This window comes from Pezoporus wallicus, unplaced genomic scaffold, assembly GCF_028554395.1.
Source record: "Pezoporus wallicus isolate ANWC-B61680 ecotype Strahan unplaced genomic scaffold, APGP_CSIRO_Pwel_v1 scaffold_7402, whole genome shotgun sequence".
Lineage (NCBI taxonomy): Eukaryota > Metazoa > Chordata > Aves > Psittaciformes > Psittacidae > Pezoporus > Pezoporus wallicus.
Window position 1 is genome coordinate 5,771,915 of NW_026641037.1, and position 12,958 is coordinate 5,784,872.

General features: G+C 39.9%; 1 protein-coding gene across 1 annotated transcript in view; it reads left to right on the forward strand.

Annotated features, from left to right (window-relative positions):
- Nucleotides 1-12,958, forward strand: part of PLOD2 (procollagen-lysine,2-oxoglutarate 5-dioxygenase 2) — a 55,927-nt gene that overhangs the window by 21,833 nt on the left and 21,136 nt on the right. Inside the window, exons 4-8 of the mRNA XM_057421887.1 lie at nucleotides 1,102-1,265; nucleotides 2,515-2,627; nucleotides 4,634-4,697; nucleotides 5,371-5,468; nucleotides 8,747-8,848. Coding sequence (XP_057277870.1) covers nucleotides 1,102-1,265; nucleotides 2,515-2,627; nucleotides 4,634-4,697; nucleotides 5,371-5,468; nucleotides 8,747-8,848 — 541 coding nt within the window. The remainder of the gene's footprint in view (nucleotides 1-1,101; nucleotides 1,266-2,514; nucleotides 2,628-4,633; nucleotides 4,698-5,370; nucleotides 5,469-8,746; nucleotides 8,849-12,958) is intronic.

The following is a 12,958-nucleotide window of genomic DNA, read 5'->3' on the forward strand; positions in this document are numbered from 1 at the left end:
TGTGTGGAATAAGATGAATATACCTGCATTCAGATGAGGAAGCTGTGGGGCTGAGATGCTGCCATTCAATTTAAATATTCTGCTTCCTCAGCCAGGGTCTAATCTGGGACATAATTCCAGTATTACTTGTCATGGTTTCATGTTTTGTAAAATGAACCTTGAAGTGGTTTTCATATTAATGCTTTTATATGTAGATCTTAAGCACAAAGAAATGAACTTTATACTCTGAATAATTTAATAATTTATGCATACTTTGAGGTTTTGTGTTATCTCTTCAGTCTCCCATCCCTCAAGACCCATTGATTTAGATGTTTCAACAAGAAGAAACCGCAAGGCTTGTGATACTACATTCTTACATGACCTTTGCCAAACCCATGCATGTTTGTTTCTGTTTTGAGGTGATGTTGACCTTTGGCTATGGGTAACTGCTGTTTTTATAGATGAGCCCTCCAACTTAGGTCTTTGTCCTCAATAGGAGGCGAGAGTCAAATCTGACAAACACATAAAGGCAGGTGGAGTTTTTTATAAATACTTGTAAAGTTTAAAGCCTCCTGAAGACTTCAGCACATTAAAGAGGTTGAAGGAGAAAGCTGTATATTGACAGAACACGGTTTAAGTTTATGAGCAACTAGACTTTATTAAGAAATATCTAGGTACATTCTTGATAAGACTTTTCAGAAGAAAGTGCTATTGTGTTTTAGACCAAGATCGTCAAGTCTCTGAGTGAGAGATACCTAAATTATTTTTCAGTCCGACTGTACTTCATCTGCTGAGTTTTGACTTTTTTATTTTTTGTGGTAGTTGTTCGTGAACACATAAAAAGTTTTCCAAAGGAAAACATAATGTTTTGGTTTTTTTTTTGCTTGAAATACATGATATGTGAAAATCGATTTCAGGTTGCCTAAATATGAAGGAGAAAGAATGTCCAAAATGTGTAAGGTTTAAAAATACATGGTGGTAAAACATGATTAGTGTAATTTTTCAGACTCCAAGGGCTGTTTGTACGATTTAAAAAACATGAATAGTCTAACCACTTGTTACTTTGAACACAGAAGTATTAAGATTAAACTAGTGTAATGGGTATCTTTTCTTTGTTTTCAGTTATGATGTTATTTTTGCGGGGAGTCCTGAAGAACTGTTAAAGAAATTTCAGGAAACTAATCATAAAGTGGTGTTTGCAGCAGATGGACTAATTTGGCCGGATAAAAGGCTAGCTGACAAGTATCCTGTTGTCCGGAGTGGAAAACGATTCCTGAACTCAGGAGGCAAGTGCGATTCTTGAATATAATGAGTCGTGGAACTTCAGCATGACTTGTTTCTGTCACCTGTTTTATATATTTGCATGGGAAACTGTTCCTGAATTCTCCAAGTGTAAAATTGAGGACTAGATTTGCTAGCCTCCTCTTTGCTGTCTTCCTCCCCAGTGAAATAGCTCCTCTTCTGTGCTCAAGAACAGTTTTCATTCAAACTTACTAGACTTTGCTGTCAATAACTTGTAAAAAGCAGGTAAATAAAGTGATGGCCGAGCAAGCAACTGTGTCTTGCGATGAAGTGCTGTACAGGGGTGACCCAACTGACACTGACTGAATCCACTTCAGAAGCAATCCAATGTGTAAGTGCGGTCAAAGCAGTACATGGCATTTATAGGCACAGTTTAGCTGCATCACAGGGTTTCCTGACCTGTCTGCCTTGTTCCTGGTGATATGTGCATACATTGTAGATGTGCTGGTAGCTCTGCCTGGCCCATCAGCATGGCTGAGGCAGTTTTTTCCAAGAGAAATGCTAGTTACACCTGTTAATCTCAATGATGTGTTAATTCTGGAATCCTCCTTGATTTAAATGTGAGCTTTGGTAATAATTTTGCAGTTGATTAATACATGCGCTAACACTGATACTGTTTAACTGCTGCAGAGCACAGCGTATGCCACTTCCTAGGTACATGGACAAGGTGCAGATCTGGGAATGTCCCCGTTTCTTTCCCTCCCTTCTTTATCTCGCCTATCTGCATGTTACTTATTTTTGCTTAGGCTTTGTTGTTGTTGTGTGTTGTTTTTTTTTGTGTAGGTTTTTTTTGTTGTTGTTGTTGCTGTTTTGGCTTAAACATAATGTATATTGGTTTTGAGGTGAATTCTCTGTAGTTCTGGCTTAGATTTAGGTTCCTCTGCCAGCAAGAAGTGATTAATGAAAATGAAACTTTTTTTCCACATATGGGATCTTGGGGATAATGGTAATGTAATCTAATGCTTTGGTGCTCTCGGGCCATCCAAAACGGATATCTGTTTCCTACTTTTTCGCTTAAAATAGCGTTTGTGTAAAAATAACCCTTAATTGTGAATTCTTTAAAACGGAAGCAATACATATGACAGGAAGAAAACTGGATTTTGAGCCAATTTGTATGAATTTCATACTTCTCCTTTGCTAGCACCAAACAGTAAGAATGAAGTTCCCGACTGGCGGATAACATTGGCAGAATAGTGCTTTTTATGGAAATAACTTGTGTGTGTGATATTGCAGGATTTATTGGTTATGCTCCATATATAAATCGTATCGTGCAGCAATGGAATCTCCAGGATAATGATGATGACCAGCTGTTTTACACTAAAATCTATGTTGACCCATTGGCAAGGGTAGGTAGTGACTGGCTTTCTCATTTGTTTCTGCTTGAAATAACATGCTGCTCCTCATAAAAAATCAGGAGACAAAAATAAAAGGAGTGCTGCCTCTTTATTCCTGGGTGCCATATTGACAGTTGTGTTTGTCCTCTGGAGGTTCCTCCTGTTGGAGTGATACACAGGCTTCCAAAGGGTCATGACTTGATATATTATTCAGGCTGTCTGCAGATCCAGGCAGGTTGTGCTTCGTTTTTAGAAATAATAGCTCTGAGGTATATGAGCTGGCACATTCATCTCAATGAGGGTCCCATGTACTTGGCAGTTTGACAGCTAGAGAATGTGGCATTTTGCCAGGGTGTCACTGAACTACTTGCTGATCCAGTGTTTTATATTTTGGCCTGCTGCCATTTCAGCTCCTGCCTGCAGCTGTCTCTGATTCTTCAGCTTTTTGTGCAGATACATTCAGTAAAGCTGCATCATAAATTTTTGGTGAAGACCTCTCTGTCCCCCAGCTTAACAAAGTTCTCTGCTGAGTAGGAGCATTAAAGCATGATAGATGTCAGAGCTATGGCGCTGATGCTGGAAAAAGGAAAGTTAACAATGTATTGATGCAGAAAAACCTTTAGAAGCTGATACTGCTGAATTTGAGGTTGATTTTGAGCATTTGTAAGCTTAAGGCAGATGTGAAGTTGCTGAATTGCATATATGTTTTTCCACTAAGTTATGCCTGAAACATCAGGCATGTTTAGATACAAGTGCAGAAATAGAGCAGAACATTTTAGTTGGAAAGGACCTGCAATGACGATCTAGTCCAAATGCCTGGCCAGTATGGGCTGACCAAAAGTTAAAGCATGTTGTGAAGGGCACTGTTCCTTAAAAACTTGACCCCAATGCTTGGGGCATTGATCACCTCTCTAGGAAGCCTGTTCCAGTGGTTGACCATCCTCTCGGTAAAGAAATGCTTCTTGAAAACCAGTTTAAACCTCCCCTGATGCAGATCTGAACCATTTCCATGTGTCCTATCCCTGCATCCCAGGGAGAAGAGTTCAGCACCTCTCTCTTCACTTTGTCTTCTCAGAAAATTGTAGAGAACAGTGAGGTCACCCCTCAGCCCCTTTTTCTTCAAACCAGATAAACCCAAAGTCCTTAGCTGCTCCTTGTAGGACATTTGTTTCAGTCCTTAATGTTTAAATTGATTTTATGCAAGTTAAGTCAGATGCTGCGTATTCAATTGAAAGGGCAGGGTGTAGAGACATTAAAGCTGACCAGAGTTAAAAGTAATATAATTACTTGTCTAAATAGATTGTCTTCTAGACAAAAAAATTGTACTTCACAGTACACTACTGCACTGTGATTCAAAATGCCTCCGTGGTGCTTAGCTTGGGATACTGCACTATACATCAGCACCAGTTCTCTGTACGGTATTGTCCAATGCTGTAACAAATTTTGGAAGACCAAACCAGAATATGTTACATATATAAGGGTTTTTAAGCATGTTTTAAAGGTTATGTACTTGTTGATCAACATGTTAAAACTTAAAACCATGATACTTTAAAGAAGAATCTAGGTAGGATTAATAATACTGTATTAGGAACATGTGCTAAAACCACTGGTGTTTTCTATTCTGACATGATATTTAGATTTGGCTTTTATATTTTTGAGACTATGAAACATAGTATGTTTTGTTGCTTGGCTAAGACTAGGCTTGCTAATTTATTTATTTTTTAGGATAAGACACAAATTTTCTTTGGCTTATATTCCCAAATTGTAGTTTCTTTGGAGAGTTATGACTTCTATCCTTTAAGTATAGATAAATCTTTTGCATTTATAAAACTGACTGCTATACAGTTACACAACTCAGAAATGAAGAAAAACTTAACAGTATAAAATTAATAATTATATCTGAGAGCTGAATATGTCAGTTTTGCCTGATTACTTGCTGCCACTGCAATGTAACTGCAACACTACTGTAAAAAACATTGGCTTTTAGAATGCTTCAGTAACTGTGAACTTTATTTCAGGAACGTTTTAACATTACTTTGGACCACAAATGTGCAATTTTCCAGACCCTAAATGGAGCTGTTGGTAAGTGTGTGATTTGCATGTTGTGTGTTATATTAAATGTCATTAACACTTCCTTTGCTTAACAATATTTATAATTCCCTAAGCATATGCTTGTTTTAATGAAATATTTGGATGGATAAACCTGGTTACCAGATCAGTTACAGGTCATTTGGGTTTAATATTAATTGATTTCTCCCTCTGATAAAATACTTGATTTAAAAACAGAAGATTTCAATAACTGAAGTAAACACAAAGTTAAGAACCATTTTTCCTTTTGCCGTTCACAGACTTAATTACAGGAGTAAGATTAGTAATGAAAATTGCATTTTAGGTATTCTAAAACAAATGACTATACATAATGACATGGAATGTGGAATAATGCAGGATTTCCTTTATTCAGCTGTCATGAATTTAAACTGAAGATGGCATCTGTGCAAACTTCCTTTCTTACATTTAAACTCTAAATATGAAAAAAGAGACCATACTTGAACTAACTATGATAATAACTATGATTCTCTATAAATATTATTTGCACAAAGTTAGTTAGTTTAAAGATCTAGTTAAAAAGAATGAACAAAAACTTCCAAATAAATAACATTGACAATGATAACAACACCGAAGTATATTGAACTTAACTCTGAAACTATAGCTTTTATTTATAAACTGTTACTACTGTATGATCTGTGATTTGCAGATGAAGTCCTTTTGAAGTTTGAAGAAGGAAAAGTAAGAGCAAGGAATTCAGTGTACGACACATTACCAATCACTATTCATGGAAATGGTCCAACTAAAGTGAGTGACAGTTTGTTTTACTTCTGTGCAAAGATGGCAACTTTAATAGAGGACTAAATAATGATGGAAGAGTCTGAAACAATCGTAGCACAACACCACTGCTCATTTCTAATTAAGAATTTCAAGGATAAACCCCCGCATTCTGATAGCTTTCTCCATCATGTTATTCTGCTGTCACTGTATCATTCTGCATCTTGTAGGTCCCCTTTAGGTACTGGAAGGCTGCTCTGAAGTCTCCCCAGAGCCTTCTTTTCTCTAGGCTGAACGAACCCAATTATCTCAGCCTGTCTCTATAGGAGAGATGCTCCAGCTTACTGATCATGTTTGTTGCCCTCCTCTGGACTTGCTCCAACCAGTCTGTGTTCCTCTTATGTTGGGGCCCCAGAGCTGAATGCAGGACTCCACATGGGGTCACACAAGAGTGGAGTAGAGGAGGAGAATCGCTTCTCTTGACCTACTGGTCATGCTTCTTTTGATGCAGCCCAACATCTGATTGGCTTTCTGGGCTGCAACTGCACATTGCTGGGTCACATTGAGCTTCTTACTGACCAACATCCCAAGTCCTTCTCTGCAGGGCAGCTCTCAGTTCATTCTCCACCCAGCCTGTATTTTTGCTTGGGATTACTCCAGCCCACATGCAGGACCTTGCGTTTGACTTTATTGAACTTCATGAGATTTGTACTGGCTCATTTCTCAAGCATGTCGAGGTCCCTTTGGATAGCATCTCTTCCGTCCAGCATGTTGACTGCACCACACAGCTTGCTGTCATCAGCAGCTTCCCTGAGGGTGTACTCAATCCCACTGTCCATGTCATGGACAAAGATGTTGAACTGTGCTGGTCCCAGTACTGACACCTGAGGAATGCCACTCATCACTTGTTTCCACTCAGGTGTAAGGCCATTAACTACAACTCTTTGAGTGCAACCATCTAGCCAGTTTATTATCCAATGAGTGGTATATCTATCAGATTCTTGTCTCTCCAGTTTAGAGACAAGGATGTTGTGTTGTAACTTGATATCATGCTGAAACAACTAATTCTGCTCCCAGATTCATTGTAGTATGGGATATTAGAAAACAGTAAGCCTATGTTAATATGTTCACTGTCACAAAACATTTTTTGAACCTAGTGAAGAATGTTTATCTGATTATTAAACAGTAATCAGAAGAATAGGTTTTTAGGGGGAGAAAAGTCTAATCAAGAGTGACAGGCTGGGGCATGAAACAGTAGCACATCTGATCCTACCACAGACTTTGGTGTGTGTTTGTATATTCATATTTAGAAAATGTATGTAGGCAAAAAAAAAAAGTGTAAAAACAAAGTATAATGTATATACACACCTGTGGCTGGCTTTTTGCATCTCCAGTGTCATTGGTCACACTGCTCGCAATACACCCATGACTCATGAACTTTGGTTTCACGGTAGAGCACCATCTGCCCTGTGAAGTAGCTGTTCTGACAGATTCTGTGTCAGGATTCAATGGTACAGAGCAACTGGCACAGTTATTATATGGCAAAGAAGTGTAAAGGCGTATCATTTGTAATAGCCTCTGTTGGCTGAAGGATTGGGAATGGGTACTTCCTGACTTCTTCTGAATACATGTTCCTTACTGTAGCTCCTTATTTTCAGAGGGAAAAGTTCTTCTCACCCAGGAGAATGAAATAAAAGTTTAAAACTCATTAATATCCCAGTGGCTGCTGCTTCATAGTTTTTTTGCACTCTATTTCATCTCTGGAATTAGAGAATATAATGATGCCATTATCTGTTTGGCTTACTACTACTCAGTAGTGGTGAAATGTATGATCAATTTCTTCCATGTTGCTGTAGTTATTTTTGCTTCAATTAAATCTTCAAATTATCTATCATCTCTGGCTTTGCTGACACTTTGCCAATGAAAAGAAAGGTACTGTATTTTATAGCTGGGCAAGCAGTTTAGGTTGGAACTCCTTATACTAGTCCATGAGTTACGCCACATTAAACAAAACTCCATTTCTGCATATATTCATGTTTTAAAAACAAAGAGGGAACTCTTGCTATATATATCACTTTGTCATCATGAGTAAATTATTTTGTTTTAAACATAGAATTAAGAGGAAAATAGTATAATAGGATTAGAAAAAGTTTTCACTAGTTGGTAAATAAAGTACCATTAAAGTAATTCCCAAAATTAACTCCAAGTTTTTCGTTTATAAGAACTTTCTCTTTTGTATTTTCTGTCTTCAGTTTGCAGATTACTAAATAGCATTGGTCAGAGACATTTCTTTGAAATGGATACTAAACTATCCCAACATGCAATATTTTTATTCTTTTCTTTTTCCTCAGGTGCAATGGTGTTTATTTTTTTTGTAAAATACTAATTTTTATGGAGTTTGTGAAATTAAGTGCAAGCAATTCTGTTTATAATCTGTCTAGAATGATATTCAGTATGTGTGAGCAAGCACCCAGACAACGATAAAATGCAGATTGAGTCCTGGAATGTGTTTTCTGTGCAAAACTGTACTTTATCCTTCCATTTTTTTGAGGGCAGTAGAGCAGGAACGAATAGCAGCCTTCCCTCAGACAGCCTTTCCCTGGCATAAGAGATCCTTTAACCATTGCAAATGGCAGTAGAGAGGAGTGAAGTTCTGCACAAACTTTTCTATGGAATCCAGGAGGACAGGGAAGCCCAGGCAGCCCATTGACTTGTTTCAAAAGTACATACTTTGTTCAGTGCCAAATCAAAATGTGTGAAAAAGCTAGATGCTGCTTTAAAATGTATACCTCTGGTTGGCTTCTGAATCTTGGCATGGCTTGTCAGAAATGCATCATCTGGGCATCTGTCTTCTACATTTTTCTATGTGTTTTTCATATGTCTGTGTTTTGTGTAGTGTTGATGATTCTCAGCTTTGGGAAAAGAATTTCTCCTTGAAATTATGCCTAGTGGCTTTTGAGAGTTGTAGTCTGTATCTTGGAAGTCATACAAGGGTTTAGTTAGTAGTAGTTATACTTGCAATAAATTTCTGGTTTAACTGAAGCAATAAATGTAGATGCTAGAAGAATATAGTTTTTGTTTTGTAAATAAAAGAAGAAAGTCTTCTAGCAGCTAATTTTGTATGCTTGCTTGTTGTTGGTTTTTCTAGGGGTGTCTGTTTTTTGTTTTCTTTTAATCTTAAATTTCATAAGCCAAAACAATAAATTGCTTTTATGTATAAGAGATTCAGTGAGTAGGCCTGAACTCTTTTAATAAATCACCATGTGCATGCACCTTTAATTGATCTGAATTTTTCATTTATTTACCAGATTCACTTGAATTATTTGGGAAACTATATTCCTAACGCTTGGACACGGGAAACTGGTTGCAGTATTTGTGATTTAGACTTACTAGACCTGTCAACAGTAACGGTAAGAATAATTTTCACTAAAACAAAACCCCTTTTGAATGCAGTTGATAGGTGTATAGTGATTTCTATGAAGCAAAGTGGCTTCACTATGCCGTATTATGTTTTGCGGACTCATCAGAATATTTTTACTGCTATATGAAACTATAAAGATGGAATTTTAATGTACTTGAAATACCAGTACTTTTAGGAATGATTTTATGCATGCACTTTGATATGGACTTCCCCAGTATAACGAAAGATGATCCCATCCCCAAAAGCCCGCAGATCCTTACCTCTGTTCACTGGGGGTAAATGAATAACTTTTTGAATTGTGCAAAATCTAAGCAAGTAATTAGAATTTTTGGGAGGTAGGAAAACTTTTTAGGTATTTCAGATTTTCAACTGTAGACCTACAAAAAACTTGATATGCATCATATGCATCGGTTTTACAGGTTTTTTTACAAATAGAAGTTAACTGTAACATGGCTGAAGTTACTGTTTTCTAAAAGATTACTTTTCTTCATAAGGAATGGTACAGATACCTGTATTGTATATACAAATGTATTTATGTAGAACTAAATTGATGCATTTAAGATCATATATTAGTTCAGCCTTCAGAATTCTTATAGGACAGACATGCATGTACACGTGGTGTGTGTAAATTTGGGAACTTCAGTTCTTTGGCACTAAGCATGATGTCTTTAGTGTCTTTATGAATATTTCAGCTTATACTCAGTAAATATTAGGCAGACTAAATAACCATGTATAAATGTTAGGCTTGTACTTAAAAGAATACTCTGATTATTCTAAATAGGCTGGTTCTAGCAGCTGTTTAATTTCTGTTCTGTATTGAAGATTTGAATATGAACAGGTCTTAAGGTAGAGTTGAGGATAGCATGAAATGAGTAGTAGCTTACCTTTGTAATGAAAGGACAAAGCAAAAGAATTTCTGGACAGTAAGTAGCTTATGGACTAGAACATAAATTTGAAAAGTTATTGCTGGAATTGTAATAACTTTCAGATTATTATTTGTTTTTAATTTTGCTTTGAACATACAATATTCATATGGTGTTGTATTGAAATAATGTTTGAACTGCCAGCGTAAAATTTACCTGAGGAAAACAAACTGAGTTCTTCCTCATGGTGCTGGTAATTAAGACGTGATTGGGGAGCAGTTAAATACTAAAGCTGGTAATAGGGAGTAACTTGCAATAATTTACTGGATAGCTTCCTATAGTTTATGTACATATACTTGGAATGTGTGTTCCTTACAGTAATACATTCCTTGGACTTCATGCCTCATTTCCTCTGCCATCAGAAATAACGAGGCTTTTCCTTGGCCTCAGTGTTTACTTCGGGCATTTTTAAGTACAGGCAGTATTTAGTTTTCTGAACGTGCTTTCTGTTTAGGCCTGGATAGTTCTTACTTAACAAATCTTCAGTGGAAAGAGCAATACTAGCTCTGTGCCTCTAATAGTTATTACCATACTGTTTTTTAACTTTCTGCATTGATACACCCATATCTGCATTGGTACACCTCATTTGACGAGATATCTCCAGAGAGGAGCCTTCAACACCAGAGCGAGGGGAGACCCCATGGCCAGGAGCCTCAGTTCTGAATGGCCCCAGCCACTGAGGGAGCCTCTAGCTGCGGCCAGGCCTTGCCCAGGAGCCAGCAGCTCTGCTAAGGCGAGCAGGGACTCGCAGAAGGGTGGCAGAATGGTCCACACCTCCCTGAGTGGGTAAAACTCACCCCAGAGAGCGTGGCGATGAGAGAGAGGTGCGAGGTGCGGCAGTCAGTGCAGGCAGGGAGAGGGCAGGCAGTGAGTGGGATGATGAGCACTTGCGTAAGGGCCAGGGACCAGCCTGTAAGCTTTGCTCTGGCTGCCCTGGCGGTGTCAGCGTTGGCACCAGAGCCGATGGGAGGGGAGGCTGCAGCGCAGAGCTCAGAGTGCAGAAGGTGCCTGCACTGGTCTGGTCAGGGGAGGGTGCACAACGGGCAGGGCTGCACTCGGTGCGCCCTGGTGGAGGTCCTCCTGCAGCAGGGGGCTGAGCTGGAGGAGACTTGTCAGTAGGCTAAAAGATGTCAGGGAAGCTGAGAGGCAGCAGGGCTGCTTGCTCCAGGCCCAAACTGTGCAGGGGCCACAAGCGTCCACCATAGCGCATACAGAAAACGAGGAGAGCGTTAATGAAAGAAGCTGGGAGCCAGAAATAACAAAAAAAAACACCCCAAAACCAACAAACCACGAAGGAGGAAGAGGACAGTTAAAGGCAAGTGGCTTACTCCAAAATCCAACATCCCCACCCAGAACCACTTTGCAGTTCTGCAGAGGACTAATGAGGAAGCACTCACTGCACCAAATGAACAACCAGCAGAGCTGTTCACCAGCAACAGTAAAGATGATCACTGCTAGTGCTTCCAGGAGAAAGTGGCGGGTCATAGTAGTAGGTGACTCTGCTTTGAAAGGCACAAAGGCACCCATCATATTTCAGAAATCATGGCAGTCAGGTGAAGTTCCCGATGACTGGAAAAAGGGAAATATAACCCCCATTTTCAAGAAGTGGAAAATGGATGACCCAGGGAATTACAGACCAGTCAGTCTCACCTCTGTGCCTGTAAAATCTTGGAGCAGATTCTCCTGGAAGGCATGCTGAGGCACATGAAAAACAACAAGGTGCTTGGTGACAGCCAGCATGGCTTCACTAAGGCGAAATCCTGCCTGACCAATTTGGTGGCCTTTTGTGATAGGGCTACGGAACTGATGGACAGGGGTAGAGCAGTTGATGTCATCTACCTGGACTTGTGTAAAGCGTTCGACACTGTCCCACACGACATCCTTGTCTCTAAATTGGAGAGACATCAACTTGATGGATGGACCACTAGGTGGATAAAGAACTGGCTGGAGGGCCGCACGCAAAGAGTTGTGGTCAATGGCTCAATGTCCAGCTGGGGACCAGTAATGAGTGGTGTCCCTCGGGTTGGTGTTGGGACCGGTCTTGTTCAACATCTTTGTCGGTGACACGGACAGTGGGATTGAGTGTGCCCTCAGCAAGTTTGCCGATGACACCAAGCTGTGTGGTTTGGTTGATATGCTGGAGGGAAGGAATGCCATCCAGAGGGACCTCAACACGCTTGTGAGGTGGGCTGATGCCAACCTTATGAAGTTTAACCATGCCAAGTGCAAGGTCCTGCACCTGGGTCGGAGCAATCCCAGGCACAGCTACAGGTTGGGCAGAGAAGAGATTCAGAGCAGCCTTGCGGAGAAGGACTTGGGGGTGTTGGTCGATGAGAAAATGAACATGAGCCGGCTTCAGTGTGCGCTCACAGCCCAGAAAGCCAACCGTATCCTGGGGTGCATCAGAAGGAGCGTGACCAACAGGTCGAAGGAGGTGATCCTGCCCCTCTAGTCTGCTCTGGTGAGACCTCACCTGGAGCATTGTGTGCAGTTCTGGTGTCCTCAACGTAAAAAGGACATGGAACTGTTGGAACAAGTCTAGAGAAGGGCCACGAGGAAGATCAGGGGACTGGAGCACCTCCCATATGAAGATAGGCTGAGGAAGTTGTGGCTGTTCAGGCTGGAGAAGAGAAGGCTGCGTGGAGACCTCATAGCAGCCTTCCAGTATCTGAAGGGGGCCTATAGGGATGCTGGGGAGGGACTCTTCATTAGAGACTGTAGTGATAGGACAAGGGGTAACAGGTTAAAACTTAAATGGGAAGTTTAGGTTGGATATGTTATAAAAATTTAGCCTTGGCTATGATCTGATTTAATTATTTTATTACAACTGATTAATATCAAAAGGCAATAAGAAAGCAGCGCTGGGTGCGCCGGGAGTCTCTGCTCCGCCAACAACGTACACCAGGGTTTTTGGGGTACAGTCTCTTCTTGGTCCAGGTTTCAGTTCCTGGTTTTGAGTTTCAGCCAATCCTGTTGTCTTCTTTGCCCGAAACTTGATGTGGCTCCTTTTCATTTGTTTCTGTTCCGTTGCTGGGGTCTTCTCTCCAGGTAAAGAAACATACTGAAACTTCTCGGTAATACATTAACAAAAAGATGTCTATTACAAGCTTAACCACAATCTTAGACCCGTATATTTAACAGGATATGTCTCCTTGGTTACCTAACCCCCTTAAAGC